We start from the raw sequence: 24,712 nt of genomic DNA, 5'->3' as shown, positions 1-24,712 counted from the left end.
CAAGGATTCTGAGGCTTCATCTGACATACTTTGGTCATGTTGTAAGAAGAGACCGGTCCTTGGGGAGGGACATCATGCTTGGGAGGGTGGAGGGCAGGCACAGAGGGGAAGGCTCTCTGGGGGATGGATTGATTTTGTGACTGGTGCAATCAGGATGAGTGTGTCAGAGGCAATGTAATTGGCACAGGACAGAGCACAGTTTAGAGATGTTGTACATAGGGTCGCTATGAGTCTCAAGCGACTTGACGGCACATAACAACAACAACCACCTGAACAGCAAATCTGAGGATTTCTTAGTTCCCGTTGCCTACCACTGTCCTGATTTTGTGTTTTTCAATCCCTACAGCCACTGAGTTGAGAGGACCCTCTAGCATGGTGCTTGAGCAATGAATGTGGGATTTTTAAAACATTGCAACTACATTAACCATTTGCTTTAAATAAATCTATTCATATAAATAAGTACATATATTTGAATATATAAAGAGATCCCAGTCTAATACTATCAATTGAGTCTCATACATGAGTACCAGAAACAGTTGAGCACACTACTAGCCAGAAAATTAGTTGTCCAAACTTATACAGAGGGACTTCAGAAGAGAGGACTAATGATCTGTTTCTGAAAGATAAAGTATTGAAAATCTTATTGAATAGTTTGACCTACTTTGTTTGCAGGAAAATCTGATGGCCTAGTGGATAGTTGTGCTGCAAACTCAAATGTTGGAACTTAGAATCCACCAACTGCTCAAAGGGAGAAAGATGGGCAATTTCCTCTTATGTGATTTATTGCCTCTGGAAACCCCCAACTCAACAGCAGTGAGTTGAGATGACTCTGAATATGGGGGACAGCCACCATGAGTCAAAATCAACTGCATGATAACTAACAACAATCAAGCTCCTATGGACAAGAGACTTAGATTTCAGAAAAACACGTTCAATAAGAAATTTCAGTTTGTTAGATAATCCTGACAAAAATCCTATTAATTGCTCTAATTTAGAAGAATGAAGACTGTAAACAAGGGCAGGTCATACACCCAGTAGGAAACATAATATTTGATCATTCATTTGGTTCTGTGGCTCATTAGTAGTTCTGTTATTCTCTGCATGACCTCACACTCTCCTAGCACAAGATAGGGCTAATTCACATCATGATCTCAGTATTCCAAGCACTGTAAGATAGAGGGAAATACATTTTGCAGACTTCTCAGAACTCCACTTCTTTAACATTACTTTTCTTTCAGTGGCCAAATCAAGCCACTGGCTAATAATTCAAAGAGAAGACAAATAGACCTTACCAATTGATTAAAGCTATTAAGTTACACAGTATAGTGATGTACATACAAATTTGTGGAGAATTTCTTCTTCTCTTTAAACTACTATGCTGATCAATTGTTGGAAACCATCAAATCAACTACAACTTATACTGAATCTGTACAACAGGGAGAAGCATTACTAGATTCCTATGCTAAATTCACATGTCATTGCTGTACTAGATATTATAGTTAAAGCTACTATGTCACTCCATCTAAGTGAGCATCTTCTTCTTTGTCTTTGCTATTTATTTTCCTATTATATCCTTACCAAGTACAATCCTTTATGAATAGCATGAATGTAGTATGTGAGAACCAATTTCGTTATCCTCATTAAGAAATGTTCTAGCCGCACTTCTTCCCTAACAGATTGATTTGTTATTCTGGCAGTCTTTAGAATATTCTTTTCTTACACCATAAAGGGACCTCTCTAGAATCAGTTTGGACACTAAGGTGCCCCTGATCCAGGCCATGGTCTTTGCAGTTACTTGCTATGCATCTGAGTGCTGGACTAAACTAAGGATGATAGAATAAGATCTGATGCTTTGGATTTTGTTGCTGGGGAACTGTGTTGAACATACAATGGACTGCCAGGAGATCAAACAAGTCTGTCCTGGAGAGGGTGAAAGCACTCTGCTCCCTGGAGAAAAGGATTTTGAGGCTCTGTCTCACATACTTTGGGCATGTGGCCAAGAGAGACCAGCCCTTAGAGAGGGCCATCATGCTTGGAAGGGTAGAGGGATAGCACAGGAAAGGAAGACCCAGGATGAGATGGGTTGACTCAGTAACTGGAGAACTAGAATTAGCTCTGTTGGAGACGATGAAATTGGCTCAGGATAAGACAGGCTTCAGAGCTAGTGTACATAGTTTCTCCTGAGTCACAGGCGACTGGATGGCACAAAACAGCAACATTACCATAATTAAATGGCTCAAATTCTTCTTAGATAATTCTTATTTATTTTCAGCTTTCAGTGCCTGTAAAGCCTTGAAAATGCCAAGGCTTGAGTTAGTTGCACATTAGTCCTAAAACTGACATCTTTGTTTCTTGGCACATTAAAAACACGTCCTTGACATTAGATTTGTCCAATGCAATGCATTTTTAAATATTGTTTTACTCCATAGTGAAATACCATCTTACTCCAGTAGCACTGGCAAACTTGAACAGGACAGCAAGTAACAAAGTTTAGAAAGGGTGTGGCAAGATAGGAACTCTTATATACTGTTGGTGGGATTGTAAAATGGCAGAACCACTCTTAAAAGCAGTTTGGCATGACATCAAAAAGCTGAACGTAGAAATTGCATATTACCTAGCTATTCCATTGCTTGGACTATACCCTGAGAGAATGAGAACTGAAGCACGAATGGAGACTTTTACACCATTGCTCATAGCAGCGTTAATCATTGCAAGAACATAGAAATAACCTAAATGTCCAACCATAATAGAATGGACTGAGAAACTATGGTACGTGATAGAATACTATGCAGCACACAGGAGCAATTATTTTGTAAATCACTATCTACCTTGGGAGGGACTGGAGACCATTTTGCTAAATGAACTAACTCAGTTCCATAAGGACAAATACTATAGAAGACCATTATTTTAGAATAAGTATGAGGATCTGAGGGAGGAGGGGCAGACGAGTGAGGATGAGGGAGTGGTTAATCAGAGGGTTGCACATTTTGATCGGTAGAGGGGCTGTGTGAGAGAAATGGGAAAGATCCATATGAAAACCAATGTATACGAACTTTGTAAATTAACCCGTATATTAAAAAGAAAATGTTTTACTGCTATTTTAAAGAGCATTGATGTAGATCCAGGTGAAATTAAATCATTCACTACTTTACTTTTTTCTCTGTTGTTTATTTGTCCAGTTATAAGCACTTCTGTTTTCTTGAGATTCAAGGGTAACCTAAAGTGAAGACTATATATAGTCTTTGATTTTTCTCTGGTAAATTCTTCAAGTTCTCTTTTTTTAACAAGTAAGATTATGTCATAGGTATATTGCAAGTTATTAATGAGTCTTACTGTAATTATGATGTTGCATTCTTCTTATATACTCTAGTTCCTCAGATTATTTGCTGAGCAAACGGATTTACTAGTGACAGTGAAAAGATAAAGTTGGCACCCATATTTCCCAATATAAACTACTTCGTTTCCTCTTTGAATCACTGGCTTATTTACAAAGTTCATACACATTGTTTTTCCACACAAGATCTTTCCCATTTCCTTTATCCAACCCTCCCTCTACCCATCAAATTGTGAGAATGTATGGTTACCCCCCATCCTCACCCCTGTTCTTCCCCCAACCTCTTTTGATCTTTGTACATGTTTTACTAGTTATCTATTTCTACAAATATGGTCTTACATGGTATTTGTCCTTATGAGACTGAGTTAGTTCACTCAGCATAATACTCTCCAGTCCCTGTCAAGTTAGATAGTGGTTTTCAAAATCATTGCTTCTGCTGCATAGTGGTTGGACATTTGGGCTGTTTCCATGTTCTTGTGATGGTGAATAACACTGCTATGAACAGTGATGTCCAAGTATCCATATTTCCTTCAGTTCTCATTTTCTCAGGGTATATTCCAAGCAGTGGAATTGCTGGACCATACAGAATTTCTATGTTCAGTAACTCTATATAGTGCATCTTTTAATACTGGAATTGCTGGACCATACAGAATTTCTATGTTCAGTAACTCTATATAGTGCATCTTTTAATACTATTTGTATCATTGAATATTATTTTCATAACTTCTTCATTATTGCAAATTACAACTTGAATTTCAATTTTTCTTCAGGTTGATAGTTATTTTAGCTTGATAGAAGCCAAATGTATTATTCTCTTTTGCTTTTCTAAATGCAATTCTTTTTATCTTTCACTATAATACTTTGCTTTGTTCAATCTGTCCTTTGAAAACTGTTTCGTTCTCTTGCCTCATCATTTCTTCTTTTTGCTTTAACTTCCTTTAGTCTTCGAACAAGTTTTAGTCTCTTCTGATGTTCATTTTTGTCTTTTTCTTCCATGCATTTTTCATGAGTTTTTATTGTCAATGCTTTCTTCTTGTATAATGTTTCTGTTGGTATTCCATAGTTGGTTTGGTCTTCAGACATTGAGCTTCGGAGTAATTCCCGAGATGGTTTTCTGTGATCCTTAGTTGTTGTCCAGCTGTCTGATGCACAGCCAGTAATTTCAAAGACCATGGCCTGGATCAGGCTCATCTTAGTCTCTAGACTGATATTGTTGTTTTTTTTATACACTGGAGAAGTCCCTGACAGCAGATTTTCCCAGTGCAATTTGTTTTTTGATTTCCTGGCTGCTGTTGTTGATTGTGGAGCCAACTAATGGAATTATATTGACTATATCTAAAGGGGAAAACCTCAATATCTTTATTCAGAAAAAGGCAGGAGGCTGACTATTGAACAGATCTTCAATTACATGTATTTAAATTAAAATTGAAGCTGCAGAAAATGGAAATAAATACATGATAGCCAAAATATCACCTTAAGTATATCCTACCTGAATTTAGAAACCTCCTTTTTATTTTATCCACGCATGCCCATCTTAATAGTTGTTGTTTCTGTTGTTCTTAAAAAGGAATTTTCAATGAATACTTTTTAAGGTATACATATTTTTAGCATTTAGTATATAAATTCTTGTTTTGTTTTGGTTTTTTTTTTTTCACAAAAGCCTTATTTTCCAGTTGGTGACCTTTCCATATTCCTAACTTTAACATGCCAATTTTCAGCTATTTTTAGTGTATTTTGATTGCACTTTTAGCCAATTTTAGACATTAGAAGTTGGCAGAAATAAGATAAAGAGCCCGTAGCCCAACCCTATGGTGCCTCCAGAACTACACTCACAGTAAGAGGTTCTTTTATTTATTGTTGACTCACAGACTCACAGTTGTGGCGCTGAGAATGGGGTTTGTTAGGGAAGTAAGTTGGAGAGTGCAGAAGGCAAAGAATATCACCCAGTTCAAGTCCAGGTTTTACCCCAAGTTCCAAAGCACAACTCCTCAATTAGTTCAGTATCAGGCTTCAGTTCAGCAGTCAAATCCAATTCATCCAGCAAGGTTTGCCTCAGTGCATTTGTAAGTTAGCTCAAGCATCCAGCAAGAACAGCAAAAAACCTCTAACAGTGCCAGAACAAATTCAATAAGCCTCAAGTTACATCTTGCCAGAGTTTCTCCACAGCAGTTCCATAGTCTATCCACCACCATCAGCAGGATTTGCTCTCACCAATGTCTTGTTCCTCTCTCCCTCAAATCTTGCTGCCACAAGTCTTGCTCACCTCGTCTTGCCTGCCTCAAATCTTGTTGCCCCATGTGGGAAGAACTCTTTCTTTTATCCTAATTCCACAGTTGTTGATGATTTGCAAGACCATGTGTCTGCAATTAAGGAAGCTATCGGGGTAAGGGATAAGGAGCTAACTGTAATGGCTAAAAAAAGCCAATGCTTAGGCTAAAATCACACACCACCCTCTAGCTTTCTTAGCCATTATTTATCATTATCTGAAGGATCATATTTCACTGTCATCTATAATTAAGGAAATCTGTAAGCCAGCCTCTTTACTCCTTATGTCATAATCCCCCCCCCCTTAAAGAGTTGAGCATACTTGCTAGATTCCTTTAACTTTAAAGTCTTGTAAAGGGAGTTTTGATGCTTCTTCCTTCCTCTCATCAATGAGACCCAGATGGTTACCGTGAGTTAAGCACACTTAATCAGATCCCCCCCCCCGTTTTGTTGCAAAAGTCTCTCTTTTCCTGCTTGTCTGCTTTCAGGGGTAACTCTCCTCAGAGTACTGAGTGGGCCTTAATCTTTTTAGGCTAATCTCCACACTCAGCATGAAACTCTACTACTGTAAGTGTTCTTTTAGGGCAAATTAATTCCCTTTTTGAATATCCAGTTAATACCCAATTGGCTTACATTTTTTCCATAGTTAAAATATGGCCTATCAAAAACCTTAATGATCTTTCCATATATTTTATCATTAAATTAACAAAAAAATAATAGTTTTTTAAATATATCTTAATGTTGTTGTTATTAAGTGCCATCAGGTCAAATACTACTCATACTGAAAAAAAGATCTGAACCCAGTCCTGTCCTGTGACATCCTCACACTTCTGACACACAACAGCCCATTGCAGCATTCACCTTTACAAAACACCTGGTTGAGGGTATTATTCTCCTTCAACTACCCTCCACTCTTCCCAACACCATGTCTCTCTCCAAGGAATAGTACGTCCTAGCAATTTGTTCAAAGTATGGAAAGTGAAGTCTCATCATTCTTGCCTCCAAGGAGCACTCTGACTGAACCCTCTCCAAGACTATTTGTTTTCTTGGCCATCCATGGTAGGTTCAGTGCTCTTCTCCAACACCATACCTCAAAGGTGTCAATTATTTTTCTGTCATCCTTATTCATTTTCCAGGTCTCACATTCATAGCTAGTATTCAGAAAGACCATGACCTGAATCAGTCCTCAAACTGATATCACTACTCCCCAGTAATTTGGAAAGATTCCTAACTACAGATTTACCCAATGCGATGCATATCATTTCCTGACTGCTTGTATCAAGGGTGTTAATTGTGGATCCAAGCAAGACGAAGCTGTTGACAGTTTCAATCTCCTCTTCATCCATCATGATATTGCCTACTGCTCCAGTGGTACCAGTCTTTGTTTCCTGGATATTTAGACACAATCCATACTGAAGGCTCTATTCCTTGATCTTCTGCAACTAGTGCTTCAAGTCCTCCTCACTTTCAGCAAGCAAGGTTGTACCATCTGCATAGTGCAGGTTATTGATGAGTCTCCCTCCAATCCTGATGCCACATTCCTCTTCATAAAGCCCAACCTCTCAGATGATTTGCTAAGCATAAAGATTTAACAGGTATGGAGACAGAATACATCCCCAACACACTCCTTTCCCAATTCTAAACCATTCAATATTCCCCTGTTCTGTTTGCACAACAGACTCCTGCTCCAGGTATAGGTTCCTCATGAGCATAATCAAGTAAGTGCTCTGATTCCCATTCTCCTTATGTCAGATACAATTTGTCATGATTCACATAGTCAAATGCCTTTGCATATTCAATAAAACACAAATAGACATTCTTCTAGAATTCCTTATTTTAAGCCAGGATCCATCTGACATCATCAGTGATATCTCTGGTGCCATGGTCTCTTCTTAATCCATCTTGAATTTCTGGCAATTCCCTATCTATGTACTGTTCCAGTCCTTTTTGAAAAATCTTCAGCAGTATTTTGCATCTATGTTATATCAATGATATTATTTGATAATTTCCATAATTAATTAGATCACCCTTCTTGGGAATAGGAAAAACTATGGACCTCTTCTAATATGTTGGCCGGACAGCCCTTCTCCTAATTTCCAGGCATAGACTTGTGAGTGCATCCAAAGCTGCATCTGTTAACTGAAACAAGTCAATTGGTATCCCATTGATTCCAGGGGTGTTATTTTTTGCAAATACCATCAATGCGACTTCCACTTCCTCTTTTATTACCATTGACTTCTGTTCATATGGTACTTCCTGAAATTTTTCAGTGTTAATCAATTCTCTCTGGTACAGTCACTCTGTGTATTCCCTCTAACTTCTTTTGATGCTTTCTGGATCATTCAATATATTGCCCATAGTGTCATTCAACATTGCCGCACGAGGTTAAATTTTTTTTTCAGTTCTTTCAGCTTGAGAAATGCAGAACAAGTTCTTCCATTTTTATACTCTAATTCCAGCTCTCTGCACATTCCATTATAATACTTTACTTTGTCTTCCCGTGCTGCCATTTGAAACTTTGTGTTCAGCTCTTTCACTTTAGCATATTTTCCTTTAGATTTGATTTCTTGATGTTCCCAGTGCAATCTTTAGAATCTCCTCTGACATCCATTTCAGTTTTTTCTTTCCCCTCTATTTTTGTAATGATCTTTTGCCTTCTTCATGAATAATATCCTTGATATCATCCCACAACTCATCTGGTCTTCTATCATTGGCGTTCAGTGCCACAAACATATTGTGAATATGATCATGAAATTCCAATGAAATTTATTCAATATCATATTTTGTTCCTTGGAATTATTTTTATTTTCTTTGGCTTAATTTAAGCTTGCACATGTTGTTCTTGTTTGTTGTTATGTGCCATCGAGTTGCTTGCAACTCATAGCGAACCTATGTACAACAGCCCAAAACTCTGCTCTGTCCTGTGCCAATTGCACCGTCTCTGACACACCACTAACGATTACCCAATCACTGAATCAATCCAACTCATAGGGGGCCTTCCCCTTTTGCGCTGTCCCTCCACCCTACCAAGCATGATGTCCCTTTCCAAGGACCTGCCCCTCCTTGCAACATGTCCAAAGTATGTTAGACAGAGCTTTAGAATCTTTGCCTCCAAGGAGCAGCCCGGTTTGACCCTTTCCAGGATGAATCTGTTTGTTTTCCTAGCAGTCCATGGTACCCTCAATACTCTTCTCCAGCACCGCAGCTCAAAAGGCATCAATTTTCCTTCTATCCTCCTTAGTCATTGTCCAACTCTCTGATGCATAACAAGTGATAGCCAAGACCATGGCCTGTATCAGGTGCACCTTAGTCTCCAAAGAGATACCATTACTCTTTAGTACTTAGGAGAGGTGCCTAACAGCAGACTTTCCCATGGCAACACATCTTCTAAGAGTGTTGCCTGTGGAGCCAAGCAAACTAAAGCTGTGAACAATCTCAATCTCTTCACCATCCATCCTGATGCTGCCAATTGGCCAAGTGGTGAGAATCTTTGTCTTGACATTGAGCCTCAATCCATATTGGAGGCTGCAGTCCTTGACCCTCTGCAGCAAGTGTTTCACATTCTCCTGTTTCAGCAAGCAGGGTTATATCATCTGCATATCGCAGATTGTTGATAGATCTTCCACTAATCTTGACCCCACATTTCTCCTCATAGAGTCCAGCCTCCCAGATAATCTGTTCTGTATACAGGTTGAAAAGGTATGGAGACAGGACACATCCCTGGCATACGCCCTTCCCAATTTTGAACCATGCATTGTTTCCTTTCTCTGTTCTGACAACTGCCTCTTGGTCCAAGTACAGGTTTCTCATTAGCACAATCAAGTGTTCTGGAATTCCCATTCTTCTCAGAGTCAGCCACAGTTTGTTATGATCCACACAGTCAAACGCCTTTGCATAGTCAATGAAACACAGATATACATTTCTCTGGTATTCCCTGCTTTCAGCTAATCTCCATCTAACATCAGCTACAATATCCCTGGTACCAGGACCCCTTCTAAACCCAGCCTAGACTTCTGGCAGTTCTCTGCTGATGTGTTGTTCTAGTTTTTTTTGGATAATCTTCAGTAGAATCTTGCTTGCATGTGAAATTAATGATATTGTTCTATAGTTTCCACACTCTATTGGGTCACCCTTCTTTGGGATGGGAACAAATATAGAGCTCTTCCAGTCAGTTGTCCAGGTGGTTGTTCTCCAGATTTCTTGGCACAACTTGATGAGCACGTCCAGGGCAACTTGCACATGAGTAATTGATAATCTGATCCATAGTCTGCCCCTGGCCTAGTTTTGATTATTGATTCTGAATAGTGTTCCAATTTAAAATGGTCAATGCCAGTTAATTTCCACTTTCAGATGCCTAGAATATTCATCTTTAAATGTTTCAAATGGAACATTGAACAATTTTGACAACTTTCCATTTTTCTAGACTTATACTTCCTACATTCCATGTTCCAGTTATTAATGGATGTGTTTAGCTGTTTCTTTTAATTTTAGGTCCTATCACATCATACTGAATGAGCACTACAAAAATGCTCTATAGTATAGTTGTGACGAGATTGCCTATCTTTCTCCTGCACAGCAGCTGGTAGATTTGAACTGCAAGCCTTTGGGATAGAAGCACAATTCCTTGCCACTAGGCCACTACAGCTTTCCTAGAAACTTTAAAGGACAGAGAAGCATCTAGGATTTTCTTTTGTCATTGTTATGTGCTTTCAAGTAGTCTGCGACTCACAACAACCCTACATACAATAGCTGTGAACCAGGCTTTATCCTGAGGCAACCTTATTGTCTTTGCCACACTTATCACCATTACCTCAGTCACTTAGTCAATCCATCACATCAAGGGTTTTCCTCTCTTATACTGTCTCTCCACCTTCCCAGGCATAATATCTCTGTCCAAGGACTAGTCCCTCTTTGAAACATGCCCAAAGTATTTCAGATGGAGCTTCAAAATCCTTGCCTCCAAGGAGCATCTTGGTTTCACCCTCTTCAGAATGAATCTGTTTGTTCTCTTAGCAGTCCATAGTATATTCAGTACTCTTCTCCAGCACCACAGCTCAAAGGCCTCAATTCTCCTACCATCCCTAGTCACTGTCCAACTTTTTTTATGCATAGCATGTAATTGTGAAGACTATAGTCTTGATCAAGCACACCTTAGTCTCCAGACTGACATCGTTGATCTTCAGTACTCTGGAAATGTCCCTGGGAGCAGACATTCCCAATGTAATTCATCTTTTCATTTCCTGGCTTTTGGTACCAAAAGTGTTGATTGTGGAGCCAAGCAAAGTAAAACTGCTAACAATCTCAATTTCTTCCCCATCTATCATGATCCTACCAGTGGTGAGAATCTTTGTTTTCTTGATATTGAGCTTCAATCCATATTGAAGTCTATTCCTTGACCTTCTGCAGCAAGTACTTTCAGGTCCTCCTCAGCTTCAGCAAGCAAGGTCATGTCATCTGCATAACACAGGCTGTTGATTTATCTCCCTCCAATTTTGATGCCACATTTCTCCTCATAGAGCTCAGTCTCTCAGATAATCTGTTCTGCATATAGATTGAAACGTTATGGAGACAGGACACATACATGGCATGTACCCTTCTCAATTTTAAACCATGCTGTGTTTCCTTGATATATTCGGAATATAATTCATGTGTAGGTTTTGCATAAGCAGCATCAAGTGTTTTTTTTCTGGTATTCCCATTCTTCCCAGAGTTAGCCAAAGTTTGTTGTAATCCACACAGTTAAAAGTCTTTGCATAGTCAGTAAAACACAGACATTCCTCTGGTACTCTCTGCTTTCAGCCAAGATCCATCTAACATTAGTTATAATGTTCATAGTACCATGATCTCCTCTTATACCAGCATGCACATATGGCAATCTTCTTCTGATGTCCTGTTCCAGTTGTTTTTGGATAATTTTCAGCAGAATCTTACTTACATGTGATAAAAATGATATTGTTTGATAATTTCCACCCTCAGTCGGGTCACTTATCTTTGGATTGGGAACAAATACAGGTCTCTTCCTGTCAGTTGGCCAGGTGGTTGTCCTCCAGATTTCTTAGCACAACTTGGTGAGTGCATTCGGGCCAGCATCTTTTTGTTAAAATATGTTAATTGGTATGTTGTCAGTTCCTGGGGTCTTGGTTTTACTCCTTCAGAGCAGCTTGAACTTCTTCCTTCATTACCACAGGCTCTTGCTCATACATTGTTTCATGAAATTCATCTGTGTCAGCCAGTACTTTTTGGTATAGTGCCTCTGTATACTCCTTCCATCATATTTTAATTCTTCCTGAATCATTTAATATTCTGCCAAAAGCATCCTTCAGCCAGCTTTGCAACTCAAAGGAAGTTATTTCTTTGTTAGTATTATGCTATTTAAATACATTGTAATTTTTATTTTTAAAATGTTGTAGAATTATTATTATACTATTAACAACAAAAATTACTTTTACAAACTATTATTATTGGTTAGAGACTTGTTCATTTCATTATTATACTTGAAAATTAAAGGAAATTGCTATGTACTTTTAATTGTGAACTAAAATGGATCTGCAACAATGATATATTAAAACATGTCTGTGTTTCTTTCAAAGAAATTTATTAGACCATAACTTTAAGCAAATTAATATTTTGTGATTTATTTGACAATTTGGTCATTTTTCTCTTCCCCAGTTTTATATTTTCATTTCTTCTATGAACACTAATAACATATATTGTATTTTCTTGTAACGGTCTATCACAATAAAACTTAGGATTTTGAACAAAAATGTATGTGTTTTCATATTACACATCATAGAATGAATATACAAAATCTCAATGAATATTTTTAGCATTATAATTTCAGAATTAGAATGGCTTTTATATCATTCCATTCATTATGCTAAAACAAAATAAAACAGAGAAACATAACCCCCAACATTGTAGCTACAGAAATAGACTCATGATGACTCCAAGTACTGTAGAGTAGAATTATGCTCCATAAGTTTTCAAAGACTGTTATCTACAACTTCTATTCATAACATTTTTTCTTACTGTGATGGTTTGTGTGTTGCTAAAAGCTATGCCCTCAGTATTTCAAATGCCAGCAGGATCACCCACGAGGTGTGATTTCAACTGAGATTCAAGACTAAGAAGCAGAAGATGTATCACCCTTTGCTAATACTGAATAAATAATAAGAAAAACTGTACTGTATGTAGAATGTGACATCAGGATTATTGGAGGAAGCTTCATTAACAAACTCCAGTCCATAGGTAGTATAATCTTACTTGTTAGAAATACAGGTGATTCAAAGCACTTACTGATGAAAGTTAGAGACTCTAGCCTTCAGTATGGATTGTATTTGAAATGCTCAAAACTGATTTAATAAAGAAACATACTGCAAAGAGCTTGACATTATTAAGAATTTTGTTCTACTTGAATCAACTGTCAATGCACCAAAAAGCAACAGATAAAAAAATCAAATGACATATTGCACCAGGAAAATCTACTTTTAAAACATCTGTTTTATATTGTTTAAAGGCAAAGATGTCATTTTTATAATTAAGTAGAGCCAGATCTGACTATAGTTTTTCTAATTTCCTCATATGGATGTGAAAGCTGTTCAATAGCAAAGGAAGATCAAAAGATAATATATAGTTTGTGTTATACGAAATATTACATAAACCATAGACTGCAAGAAGAATAACATTAGTGTTGGAGCAATTATAGGCAGAATGTTCCTTAGAAACAAAGATTACTTTGATCATATCATCTGAAAACTCAGTCTCCAGAAAAACACATGGTAGGTAAAGTCAAAAATTAGCAAAACTGAGGCATTCCCTTCATGAGATGGATTTACATAATAGTGTGTAAAGTATTATAGAGCTAAAATAGAATAGTTTCAACAGTGAGCTCCAATATAGCAACAGCTAGAACACACAGAACTAGACAATGTTTAATTCTGATTTTCATACAGTCTCCATGGATTGAAACAAAGTTGTTGGCAATTAACCACAACTTAAACTTCATATCAATAATGTTCGTTGATGGTTTCAAACTGTTTACTTTTCTATTAGTATTGTTATATACCTTTGAGTCAAGTACGACACATAGCGACCATATAAACAACAAATCAACATATACACAACAAATCTGAACCCCGTCCTGTCCTTTCCTATCCTCATCATCTCTGACACATTTTAGCGCATTACTCCAGTCACTGAGTCTATCTGTCACATTGAGGATCTTCCTTTCTACTGCTTCCTCTCTCCACCTTTACCAAGGAATAGTCCTCCTAATAACATGCTCAACATATGTTAGAAAAGCTTTGCTATTCTTGCCAATAAGTAGCACTCTGACTGCACTTTCTTCAAAGCATATTTAGTATTTTTCTCCAACACCACAGGCTCAAAGGCATCAGTTTTTCATTGGCCAGCTATCAGATACATATCAGGTGATTGGAATTGAATCAGGCTCACTTTATCTAAATGACATGATTGTTCTTCCGGAATTTGGAGAGTTCCTGACAACAGACTTTCCCAAAGCTATGTTTCCTGATATCCTGATGACTGGTACAAATCATGCTGATTGTAGATCCAAGCAAGATGAAATTGTTGATAATTTTAACCTTTTCTCCATCTATTATGATGTGGTTTATTATTCCAGTGATGAATATTCTTTTGTTGTTTCTTGATGTTGAGATGTAATTCATATTGAAGGCTGTAGTCTTTGATCTTCTGTTGCAAGTATTTCAAGTCCTACTGAATTTCAGCGAGCAGAGTTGTCTCATTAGAATAATACAGGGTATTGTTGAGTCTCCCTTAAATCCTGATCCCACATTCTTCATCATCAATTTCTGCTTCTCAAATGTTTTGCCAAGCATACAGATTGAATAGGTATGGAAAAAAGAATATAGACCTGCCACACTCCTTCCATGATTTTAAACCCTTCAGCATTTCCTTGGGATTACCATTCTTCTTACTCATAGCTCCAGTTTGTTATGATTCACAAAACCAAATGCCTTTGCATAACACATAAAACTCAGATATATAGCCTTCTGGTATCCTTTTCTTTCAGCCAAGATCCATCTGACATCTACTATGATATCTGTGGTGCCACACCTCTTCTAAATTCAGCTTGAATTTCTAACAGTTCTCCCTCAAAGTACTGTGATAGTCATTTTTGCATGCTCCTTAGAAAGATTTTGCTTGCATTTGATATTGTTATTGTTAGAGAACTTCCATTCTGTTTCATCACCTTTCTTGAGAATGGGAATAAATATGAATCTCTTCTGGTGTTTCTCAGGTAGCTGTCTTCCAAATATTTTGCACAATCTGGTGAACACATCCAGGGTAACATCTACTAGTTGAAACATATCAGTGCAATTTGATCTTCTTCCTTTAGTACCATTCATTGGCTCTTGATCATATGGCGCTGCTTGAAATATTTCCATGTGGGCCAACTCCTTTTGCACAGTGATTTTTGTGTATACCCTCTTTCTTCTTTGGGTGCTCCCTAGATAATTCAAGATTTTTTCATAATGTCTCTCAGTATTGCAACTCAAGGTTTGAGTTGTTTTTCAGTTCTTTCAACTTGAGCAATGCCCAGGCAGTATTTCTCTTTTTATTTTTTAATTACAGCTCTTTGGACATTCCATTGGAATTTTTGGCTTTGTCTCTTTGAGTTGCCTTTGAAATCTCCTGTTCATCTCTTTTACTTTTGCATATACTCCCTTTGTTTTGGCTCTAGGTGTTCTATTGTAATATTCAGAGTCTCTTCTGACATCAATTTTGATCTTTTCTTCCTGCTCTGTGTTTGTAATGACATTTTGCTCTGAACATTCATATGATCTTCAATCATCAGTGTTCACTGCCTCAAACCTTTTCCTTGGTTAGTTGTTGTTATGTACCATTAAGTCAACTATTAAAATAGCAACCCTATGAACAACAGCTCTGAACTTATCCTTAGCTAACGTCAAAATCTCTGACACACCTTACTCCATTGCCACAGTCACTGTGTCAGAGTACCTTGTTAAATGTCTTTCTATCTGTGCTGACTCTATGCTTTTCCAAGCATTACATCCTTCTCCAAGTACTCGCCTCTCCTGATAATATGCCCTAATTATGTGAGACAGAGTTTCACTATCCTTGCCTCTGATGAGTACTCTGGCTTCTCTTTCTCCAGGACACAACTCTTTGTTCTCTTGGCAGTCCATGGGATATTCAATACTCTTCTCAAGCACCACAACTCAAAGACACCAATTCTCCTTCCATATTTAGTCATTATCCAGCTTTCAGATACATATCAAGGAGGGGAGAAGATCATGACTTAGTTTTTATACTGACGTTGTTGCTCTGTATTACTCTGGAGAAGTCCTTGACAGCAGACTTTCCCAATGCAAAGATAATTTTCTTTTGATTTGATAAGTACTAGTGCAAAGGGTACTATTGATTGTGGATCCAAATATTTTCTTCTATCATGATTCTGCTTTTTTGCACAGTGACGAGAATTTTTGTTTCTTGATGTTGAGATGCAATCCACATTCAAAGCTGTAGTCCTTGAACTTCTACAATATTTCTTCAAGTTCTCCTCACTTTTGGCAATCAAAATTGTTCCATTTCTATAATAAAGGTTATTAATGAGTCTTCCTCTGATCCTTATTGTCACATTCTTTCTCATAAAGTCCAGCTTCTCAAATGATCTGTTCACCATACAGATTAAAAAGGTATAAAAAAAGATACATGCTCCTTTCTTGATTTTGAACTATGTAACATTCCTTTAATCTGTTCAGACAACAGTTTCTTGGTCTAGATATCAGTTTCACATGGGCATAATCAAGTGTTCTGGGATTCCCACTCTTGTCAGTGTTAGCCATAGTTTGTTATGAACCACAGAGTCAAATGCTTTTGCATAGGCAATAAAGCACAAGCGGACATCCTTCTCTTTTGATTTTCTGACTCCAGCTCTTTGCAAATTCTGGTATTACTTTGCTTTATCTTCATGGACGATGTTCTAGTGCAATAGTAAAGCTCTTCTTACATCCATTTTGGCATTTTCTTCTTCCTCTGCCTTTGTAATAACCTTTTCCTTTCTTCATGGATGATAACTATAAGACAATATTTTTCACTTAGTAGTGGAGTGTAAGCACTTTGTTCCACCAAGTAGGGTATTTATTTACAAAAGAGAAGAGGAGAAGTCTAAAATAATGAGGATCCATGTTATAGACAAGGTGAAAAGTCAGATATTGATTGTATGGAATAGGAAAAAGGGGAGAGGGAACTCTGCATTTGTAAAAAATGAAGTATTGTTTGTACCCATTTATGAAAATTTACCCATCATTCTTCAGTTTGATGTGCTGTGGTGGTGGTGTAATGGGAGCTATGCCAACTTTATTACAAATATCATTAGGGTAACCCATGATAGATTTCAGCAAAGCTCCTAGACTAAGATAGAAAGGTCATGGTCATCTACTTCTGGAAAAACAAGGGAGGAGGTGTGTTTTGAGAATTCTATGAATAGCAATAAAATGTTGTCTGATATAATACTCCAAAACGAGACTGTCAAGTTGGTAGTCATTTAAAATATTATTAGGAAAGAGATGCCTCTACCTTAATTATTTAGATAAAGTAGAGATTTCAGCCAATTAAGAACCTTCATTTGCTAATATAGCCTTACTTAAAATGGTGAACAGTATTACAAATAACATACCAATTGACATATTTCAATAAATAGACGCTGCCCTGGATGTGCTCACGAAGTTTTGCCAAGAAATCTGGAGAAGAGCCACCTGGCCAGATGACTAGAAGAGATATATATTTGTTTCCATTCCAAAGAAAGGTGACCTGACAGAGTGGCAAAAGTATCGATCAATATCATTAATATCACGTGCAAACAAGATCCTGCTGAAAATTATCCAGAAACGACTGAGCAACACATCAACAGAGAACTGCCAGATGTACAGGCTGGGTTTAGAATAGGCCATGGTACTAGGGATATTATAGTTAATGTTATATAGATCTGGGCAGAAAGCAGAAATTACTAGAGGAATGGCTATCTGTGTTTCATTGATTATTCAAAGGCTTTTGACTGTGTGGATCACAACTAACTGTGGTTGAATGAGAAGAATGAGAATCCCAGAATATTTGATCGTGCTTTTGCGAAACCTATACTTGACCCAAGATGCAGCTGTCAGAACAGAACAAGCAGACACTACATGGTTCAAAATTGGGAAGGGTGTTTGCCAAGGATGTATTCTGTCTCCATAACTTTTCATTCTGTATTCAGAACAGACCATCCAGGATGCTGGACTATGTATATGAGGAGAAATGTGGCATCAGGATTGAAGGAAGATTTATCAACAACTTGCATTATGCAGATGACACAACCCTGCTTGCTGAAACTGAGAAGGACTTGAAATATTTGCTGCAGCAGTTTAAGGATTGCTGCCTTCAAATTGAAGCTCAACATCAAGAAAACAAAGACTCTAGCCACTGGGCCAATTGGCAGCATAGGATGGATGGTGAAGAGATTGAGATTGTTAACAGTTTTAGTTTGCTTGATTCCACAATCAACACTCTTGGTACCAGTAGCCAGGAAATCAAGAGATGAATTGCACTGGGAAAATCAGCTGTCAGAGACCTCTCCAGAGTACTGAGGAACAATGACGTCAGGCTGAAGATGAAGGTGCACTTGATTTGGGCCATAGACATCACAATTGTGTGATATGCATCAGAGAGCTGAACAGTGACTAGGGATAATATAAAGAGAATTAATGCTTTTGAGCTGTGGTGCTGAAGAAGAGTGTTGAATATACCATGGAGAACAAGCAGGTTTGTCCTGGAGAGGGTGAAACCAGCCTGCTCCTTGGAAGCAAGGATTCTGAAGCTTCGTATGATGTACTTTGGGCTTGTTGCAAGGAAGGGCCAGTCCTTGGAGAGGGGCATCATGTTTGAGAGGGTGGAGGCATAGCATAAGAGAGAAAGAGCCTTGATGAGATGGATTGATTTAGTGATTACAGTAATGGGAGTACATGTGTTGGAGACAATGAGGTTGGCACAGGACAGAGCAGGATTTAGGGCTCTTGTACATAGTGACTCAATGACACATAACAACAACAAACAATAATAATTACAATTTAAATGTAAAAGTAAGAATCTTGGAAACTTGCAAGTTGTCAAAAGTGAGTTGTAACACATATAGATTGATTTTTCTGTCCATTTTAAATCAGACAATTGTAGGATCTGTTATTCTGGGAATAACAAATGAAGAGAAATGGTATTATGTTAATAACTGAAAAGAATTTTTTAAGATATATTCTGAAGTATAATGCTGATAGTGATAAATTAATATGTCAAGGAATACTTATTAATGTGACTATTACTCAGAAATGTACATCAACAACTAAAATCAAAGAGAAACTGAAGATTTCTACTAATATCTGCAATCAAATTGATCAAACATGAAATTTAGATGTGTTAATAATAGCGGATGATTCAAATGTGAAAGCTGAAAATAAAGTATAAATATGTTTGGAAAAATACAATGTAGGTGATAGAAATAAGACTAGTGTTTGTGTGAACAAATTTATTTTTTATGAAAGATGACTTATTGCAAATAACAAAAAAATCCCAGTGTAAACACATTAAAGGCAACCTCACATATGGGTAATTCACTGAACTATAATGACTGAAGACTAAATTGTAGGAGGTCATCAAGGTATTACACATTAAGAAAGTAAACAGTGACTTAAAATTAATAAAAATGAGAAAAAGGAAAAATGTAATAATAAGATACTGAAAATTGTTCTAGAATACAGAAAAGTTACAGTGAAATTAAGAAATAATGGAGTGAGAACTGAATAGACATTTTCAAAGGACAGCACAAGAAGTAAAGCACAATATAATGAAATGTATAAAATAATGGAGTTAGAAAACTGATTTGGAATTTCACACTCAATATTTCTCAAGTTGAAAGAATTGAAGAACAATTATATGCCTTGAATTGCATTACTGAAGGATTCTATGGACAAACCTTTGAATATACACAAAACCAAGAGAAGACACTCACAGTGTCCCTGCACTAGAAAAGAACTGATAAATATTCCTCCGTTTCTGCAGGTGGTATATAGTCAAGAACCATGTCTAGGATCTGAATAAATACCAATTGAAGTTTTCCAACAGATGGATATAACACTGACTATGCTAAGCAATTTGGGAGAGCTACCTGATCAACTGATTTATTGTTGTTGTTATGGACCATTAAATTAGAAGCTTGTCTGTTTCAAAGTGGAAAAGCCAGCCTGTCTCATCTCACTAATAGGTAGAATGACAATGGCATATGTTCCAGTTTATTTTTCACTTCTAGCTTTTTAACCAGAAGTAGAATATTATGAGGGATAGGATATTAGCAATACACAAAAAGGAAGACCTGTTAATAAGACTATTATTCAAGTATATATACCAGCAGCTAAAGCCAAAGAGGATAATTGAATATTTTTAACAAATTTTTCAGTCAGACTTGATCTAACATGTAATCAAAATGTTTTAATGATAATTCATGATTGGAATGCAAAAGTTGAAAACAATGAAGGAGAGGAAGTGGAAAATACAGACTTGATGACAGAAATGAGTCTGGAAATCGAATGATCAAATTTTATATGTTTAATGATTTAATTAATCAAAAATATCTTTGTAAAAACCCAAATTGCAACTAAACATGGATCTCACCATTCAAGCCATGAGTTGCAATGCTTAAGGATGCAATGGGGAGAATAGTGAATGATTCAGGAAGCATTAAAAGAAGATGAAAGAGTATATGGAGTTACTCTACCAAATAAAATTGATTGACACAGAAGAATTTCAAGAAATAAGATGTAATTAAGAGGAGATGTTGATGAAGGAGGATGTTTCTCTGAAGGACTTATCAACAAATAAAGCCCCAGGAATTGATGAAATACCAATTGACATATACCAACAGACATGCTGCCCTAGAAGTGCTCACAAGGTTGTGCCAAGAAATCTGGATAACAACTACCTGGCCTACTGACTGGAAGAGATCCATATTTATTCCCATTCTATGAAAAGGTGACTCAAAAGAGTGTGCAAATTATCGAACTATATCACTAATATCACACACCAGTAAAATCCTGCTGAATATTAGCAAGAAATGACTGGAATAGTACGTTGGCAGAGAACTACCAGAAATGTAAGCTGGGTGTAGAAGAGGTCATTGCACTAGACATTATAAAATCTTCTACGTTTTAATTTCTCCATCTGTCAAGAAGAAGGAAATAACACAATGAACATTGTTCATTGCAAGGATGAGATTCTAAAAAAATTATTTCTTAGCATTGGCCCTTTCAAATGTATGTGAGCTTAACATCAATACACATGGGCCTATGCACAATCACACTGCTCAACTGTAGCTGGAATATTTTTCAGTGAATTATTGTTTGAAAGGATAGAGTCACCTTGATTAGTTTAGCATTCACTCCTGTAGACTTGTTCATTATCGTGTCTTTTTGTTTGATACTGAAAAGCAAGGAAGCCAGTCTCTATCCTCTTTTGTACAACACTAAAAAGGGGACAGGTATGAAGGAAGAAGGCAAAATGGAGAGAGGATGAAACGAAGGAGACAATATTCAACAAAACATCTCTATTTCTGTTTTGGAGATATTTCCCTCAGATTTAATTATAGTTTTAGATAATTATTTCAAAGAGGATGTACCTTTTAGATGTTTGAATGTTTTCTCCCATCATGGAATTAAAATGTGAAGTCACGTGTTTTTATGCTTTCACTGATGTGCTGTCATATGTGTATTAAATGAACAAATAACATCTGCTGTGATTGTGAGTACAATCACTGAAAAACCCAAGACGATGCATGTTGGTATTGTTTTTCGGTGCTATCGAGTCGTGGACGACTCATAGCAACCCTATGACCCAAAGGCCTGAGCACTGTTCCTACATAGGGTTTTCGGAGGCAAGCCACTTCAGAATTGGATGTCGCTCCTGCTTCCAGGCTTGTTTTAGTAGGAAAGCTGCAGCAAACACTGTCCACCATGGGTAACCATTACCGCAAGATGATACATACTGAGAAAAAAAAGATTATTCTTCCCAGAGGATATACGTCTTCTTAATTTTTAATTGTTGATTACATACTGAGTAAGCTTGTACAATAAAATCGTAGCAGAAACCTCCGGCATGCAATTGTAACTTAGAACTATGAAAATACTAACACTCTAGTATATTAAAATTTATAATACAAATTTTGATGTAGAAAATCTAAGCTATATGTAAAATGCCATTGTTAGATTTTTAAATGGCCTTCCTAAAAATTTACATGCTAAGAAAATGTTGAATAACTTGGTTTCATTTACTAAGAAATAAATCCATCACATAAGCTTTAGATTTTGTACTGTATTAATAATATCTTTGATAAAATGCCCCAGTAAAAAATTACAATCTCCTTCAGGTGTTATCTGTGTCAAAAATATTCTTTACTGATTTCACATGCACCGATTAATATGAACAAGGTAATTTTTCTGATTCTAGTGGGACAAGATTTGCAGTAAGAAGTGCACACTTGACACATAGCTTTTCTGTAAGAAGTCTCTGCAGTGTTTTTCAGGTTATATGAAAAGACTTTAGATGTTGCCTGAGGCATCTATTTTTTTTTCCTTAAGGCAAGCTGAAGTGCCACAACTCAAATTGTTTTTCACACTGTTAATGTATTCCTTTCTCTTTCAATTTCTCAGAGAGCTGACATAGGGATTTCTGCTTTAACCATCACCCCAGATCGTGAGAATGTGGTGGACTTCACAACACGCTACATGGACTACTCAGTGGGTGTACTACTTCGAAGAGCTGAAAAGACTGTGGATATGTTTGCTTGTCTTGCACCATTTGATCTCTCACTGTGGGCTTGCATTGCTGGTACGGTCCTTCTCGTTGGTCTACTGGTCTACCTCTTGAACTGGCTTAATCCCCCACGATTACAAATGGGATCAATGACTTCTACTACCCTCTACAACTCCATGTGGTTTGTGTATGGATCCTTTGTACAACAAGGTAAGGAGAAAGACATACATTTTGTTATTAAAAATATATGATGTTTCAAATATTGTGGATTAACTTATAAAATTTCTGTGTCTGACATCAATGTGTATGCTCACAGCAATGCTCATCAAAACACATTTCCTACTCTTCGTATATTTCAGAGTCAGCAGGTTTCCAACAATAGTGCTTTATTGTCTTTTGATGTAAGTTCAATTCTATCCACAAAAGTTAAAACTAATGCCAGAGGTAAGATGCTAAACCCCCCTAAACAAACCCCAGAATAAAATCATCCTCCCCATGTCCTCAGGTACTGTTTAATTATTTATGTGTGTAAGAGAAAGTAGTTTATCTTTGCTCACAGACATGATTTCAGATATTTAGATATATAAAAGGACTGCTTAATTGTATACTTATAAAGGTAATCTTATTTTTCCCTTTCCCTTTAATATATACTTATCAGGAATTTAACTTAATTTTTCATTTTATTCTAAGGGATATCTTTGTTTTGTTATTCAATACTCGACTAGCCTCACTCTTCAAAATCTTTTGATTGATTTTGTGCTTCTCTAGTCTTACTGTTTTAGGGCAATATAGCAATCTTTATTGAACTCCTTATTTGAGATGGGAACTGTTGTTCATAGGATCTCTATGAGTCATACTCAACTCAATGGCACCTAACAACAACAACATGGCATATGTAATGAAATGTTACATTGTTATGGAATTGATAGCTTTTTGTCCACTAGGCACATGTATTACACAAGAAAAATACATATTCCAATGAAAACACACGACTCTTGCCTAACCTTTATCTTTTAATAGCATTTTGTCCTTTATCAATGCTTGCTTTAAAATCTTCCACTAAATTGCATTTTTCCTCTGCTACTTAATTTATGAAGAGATTCATCTATACTCTTCACCTGTTTCCTCCAATTTAATCTGTTCAATAACCTTCTGTAAGCATGCATCTCCCTCAACATTCCTGAATAAGAATTCTTATTAAGTGTTGTTTTGAATTTAATAAGGATATTTTACTTAATTAATTAACTAATCATTAATTGACTACATATTTAATCTACATTACTGTTTTAAATTATACTCTGATAGGCTCTGAGACTACTATAGTAGGAACAGAATCTTTGCAATGGTTGGATTACATCACCGGTGAGACCTAAACATGTAAATAAGTGATTAAAATTATATGTGGAAGGTGCTGTAATAAAGATAAGCACAAATATTTACGAGATTATAGGGATAGAGAAGCTCAATATATCTTGATATTGCAAACAAGTCTTTTGCTATTATTACTATATAAATGGGCATAATTAGCTGTGTGTCTCAGGCTGGGTCTTCCATAGAAGCAAAACTACTGAAGCATGTGTGTGTGTATGTTTATAAAGATAAAGAGAGCAGAAAGATCTTGATATTTATTAATTCCATGAAATATAGTTCACTGAATTGTGAAGAATGACAGGTCCGAAATTTATGGATTAGGTGTCATGTTGGAAGTTTCTCCTGACAGATATGATTGCAAGAAGGAAAAAGAGGAGATGCCATGGGGAAGAAAATTTTCTTTTTGATCTACATTGAATATGAGGTATTTGTGATATAAATAGGAGTCCTTGTGATACAATTGTTAAGGTGCTTGACTACTAACCAAAAGATCTGAAATTTGAACTTACCAGTCAGTAAGAAGAAAAAAGAGGTGAAAATGTGAGTTAGTTTACAGTCTTTGGAAACTTATAAAATTTTTTAACCATCTCTATCTTAGGATGAAACACAGATTCCAGAGGAAAGTCTGTGCTTCATTGACTATGCAAAGGCGTTTGACTGTGTGGATCATAAAAAACTGTGGCTGACTCTGAGAAGAATGGGAACCCCAGAACACTTGATAGTTCTAATGTGAAACCTATACTTGGGCCAGGAGGCAGTCATCAAAACAGAGCACGGGAACACTTCATGGTTCAAAATTGGAAAGGGTGTACGCCAGGGATGCATCCTATCTCCATACCTTTTCAACCAGTATGCAGAACAGATCATCCGGGAGGCTGGACTCTATGAGGAGAAATGTGGGGTCAAGAT

General features: G+C 36.8%; 1 protein-coding gene across 2 annotated transcripts in view; it reads left to right on the top strand.

Moving 5' to 3' along the window:
• GRID2 (glutamate receptor, ionotropic, delta 2) overlaps positions 1-24,712 on the top strand; it is a 2,375,079-nt gene that overhangs the window by 1,848,886 nt on the left and 501,481 nt on the right. For both annotated transcript variants that reach the window (XM_006894480.1, XM_006894479.1), the window contains one exon: positions 22,330-22,642. In XM_006894480.1, coding sequence (XP_006894542.1) covers positions 22,330-22,642 — 313 coding nt within the window. The remainder of the gene's footprint in view (positions 1-22,329; positions 22,643-24,712) is intronic.

Source organism: Elephantulus edwardii, unplaced genomic scaffold (genome assembly GCF_000299155.1).
Source record: "Elephantulus edwardii isolate Elephantulus edwardi_28Jun2011 unplaced genomic scaffold, EleEdw1.0 scaffold00144, whole genome shotgun sequence".
In the NCBI taxonomy this organism is placed as follows: Eukaryota; Metazoa; Chordata; class Mammalia; order Macroscelidea; family Macroscelididae; genus Elephantulus; species Elephantulus edwardii.
This window is presented reverse-complemented; position numbering and strand designations above follow the sequence as displayed.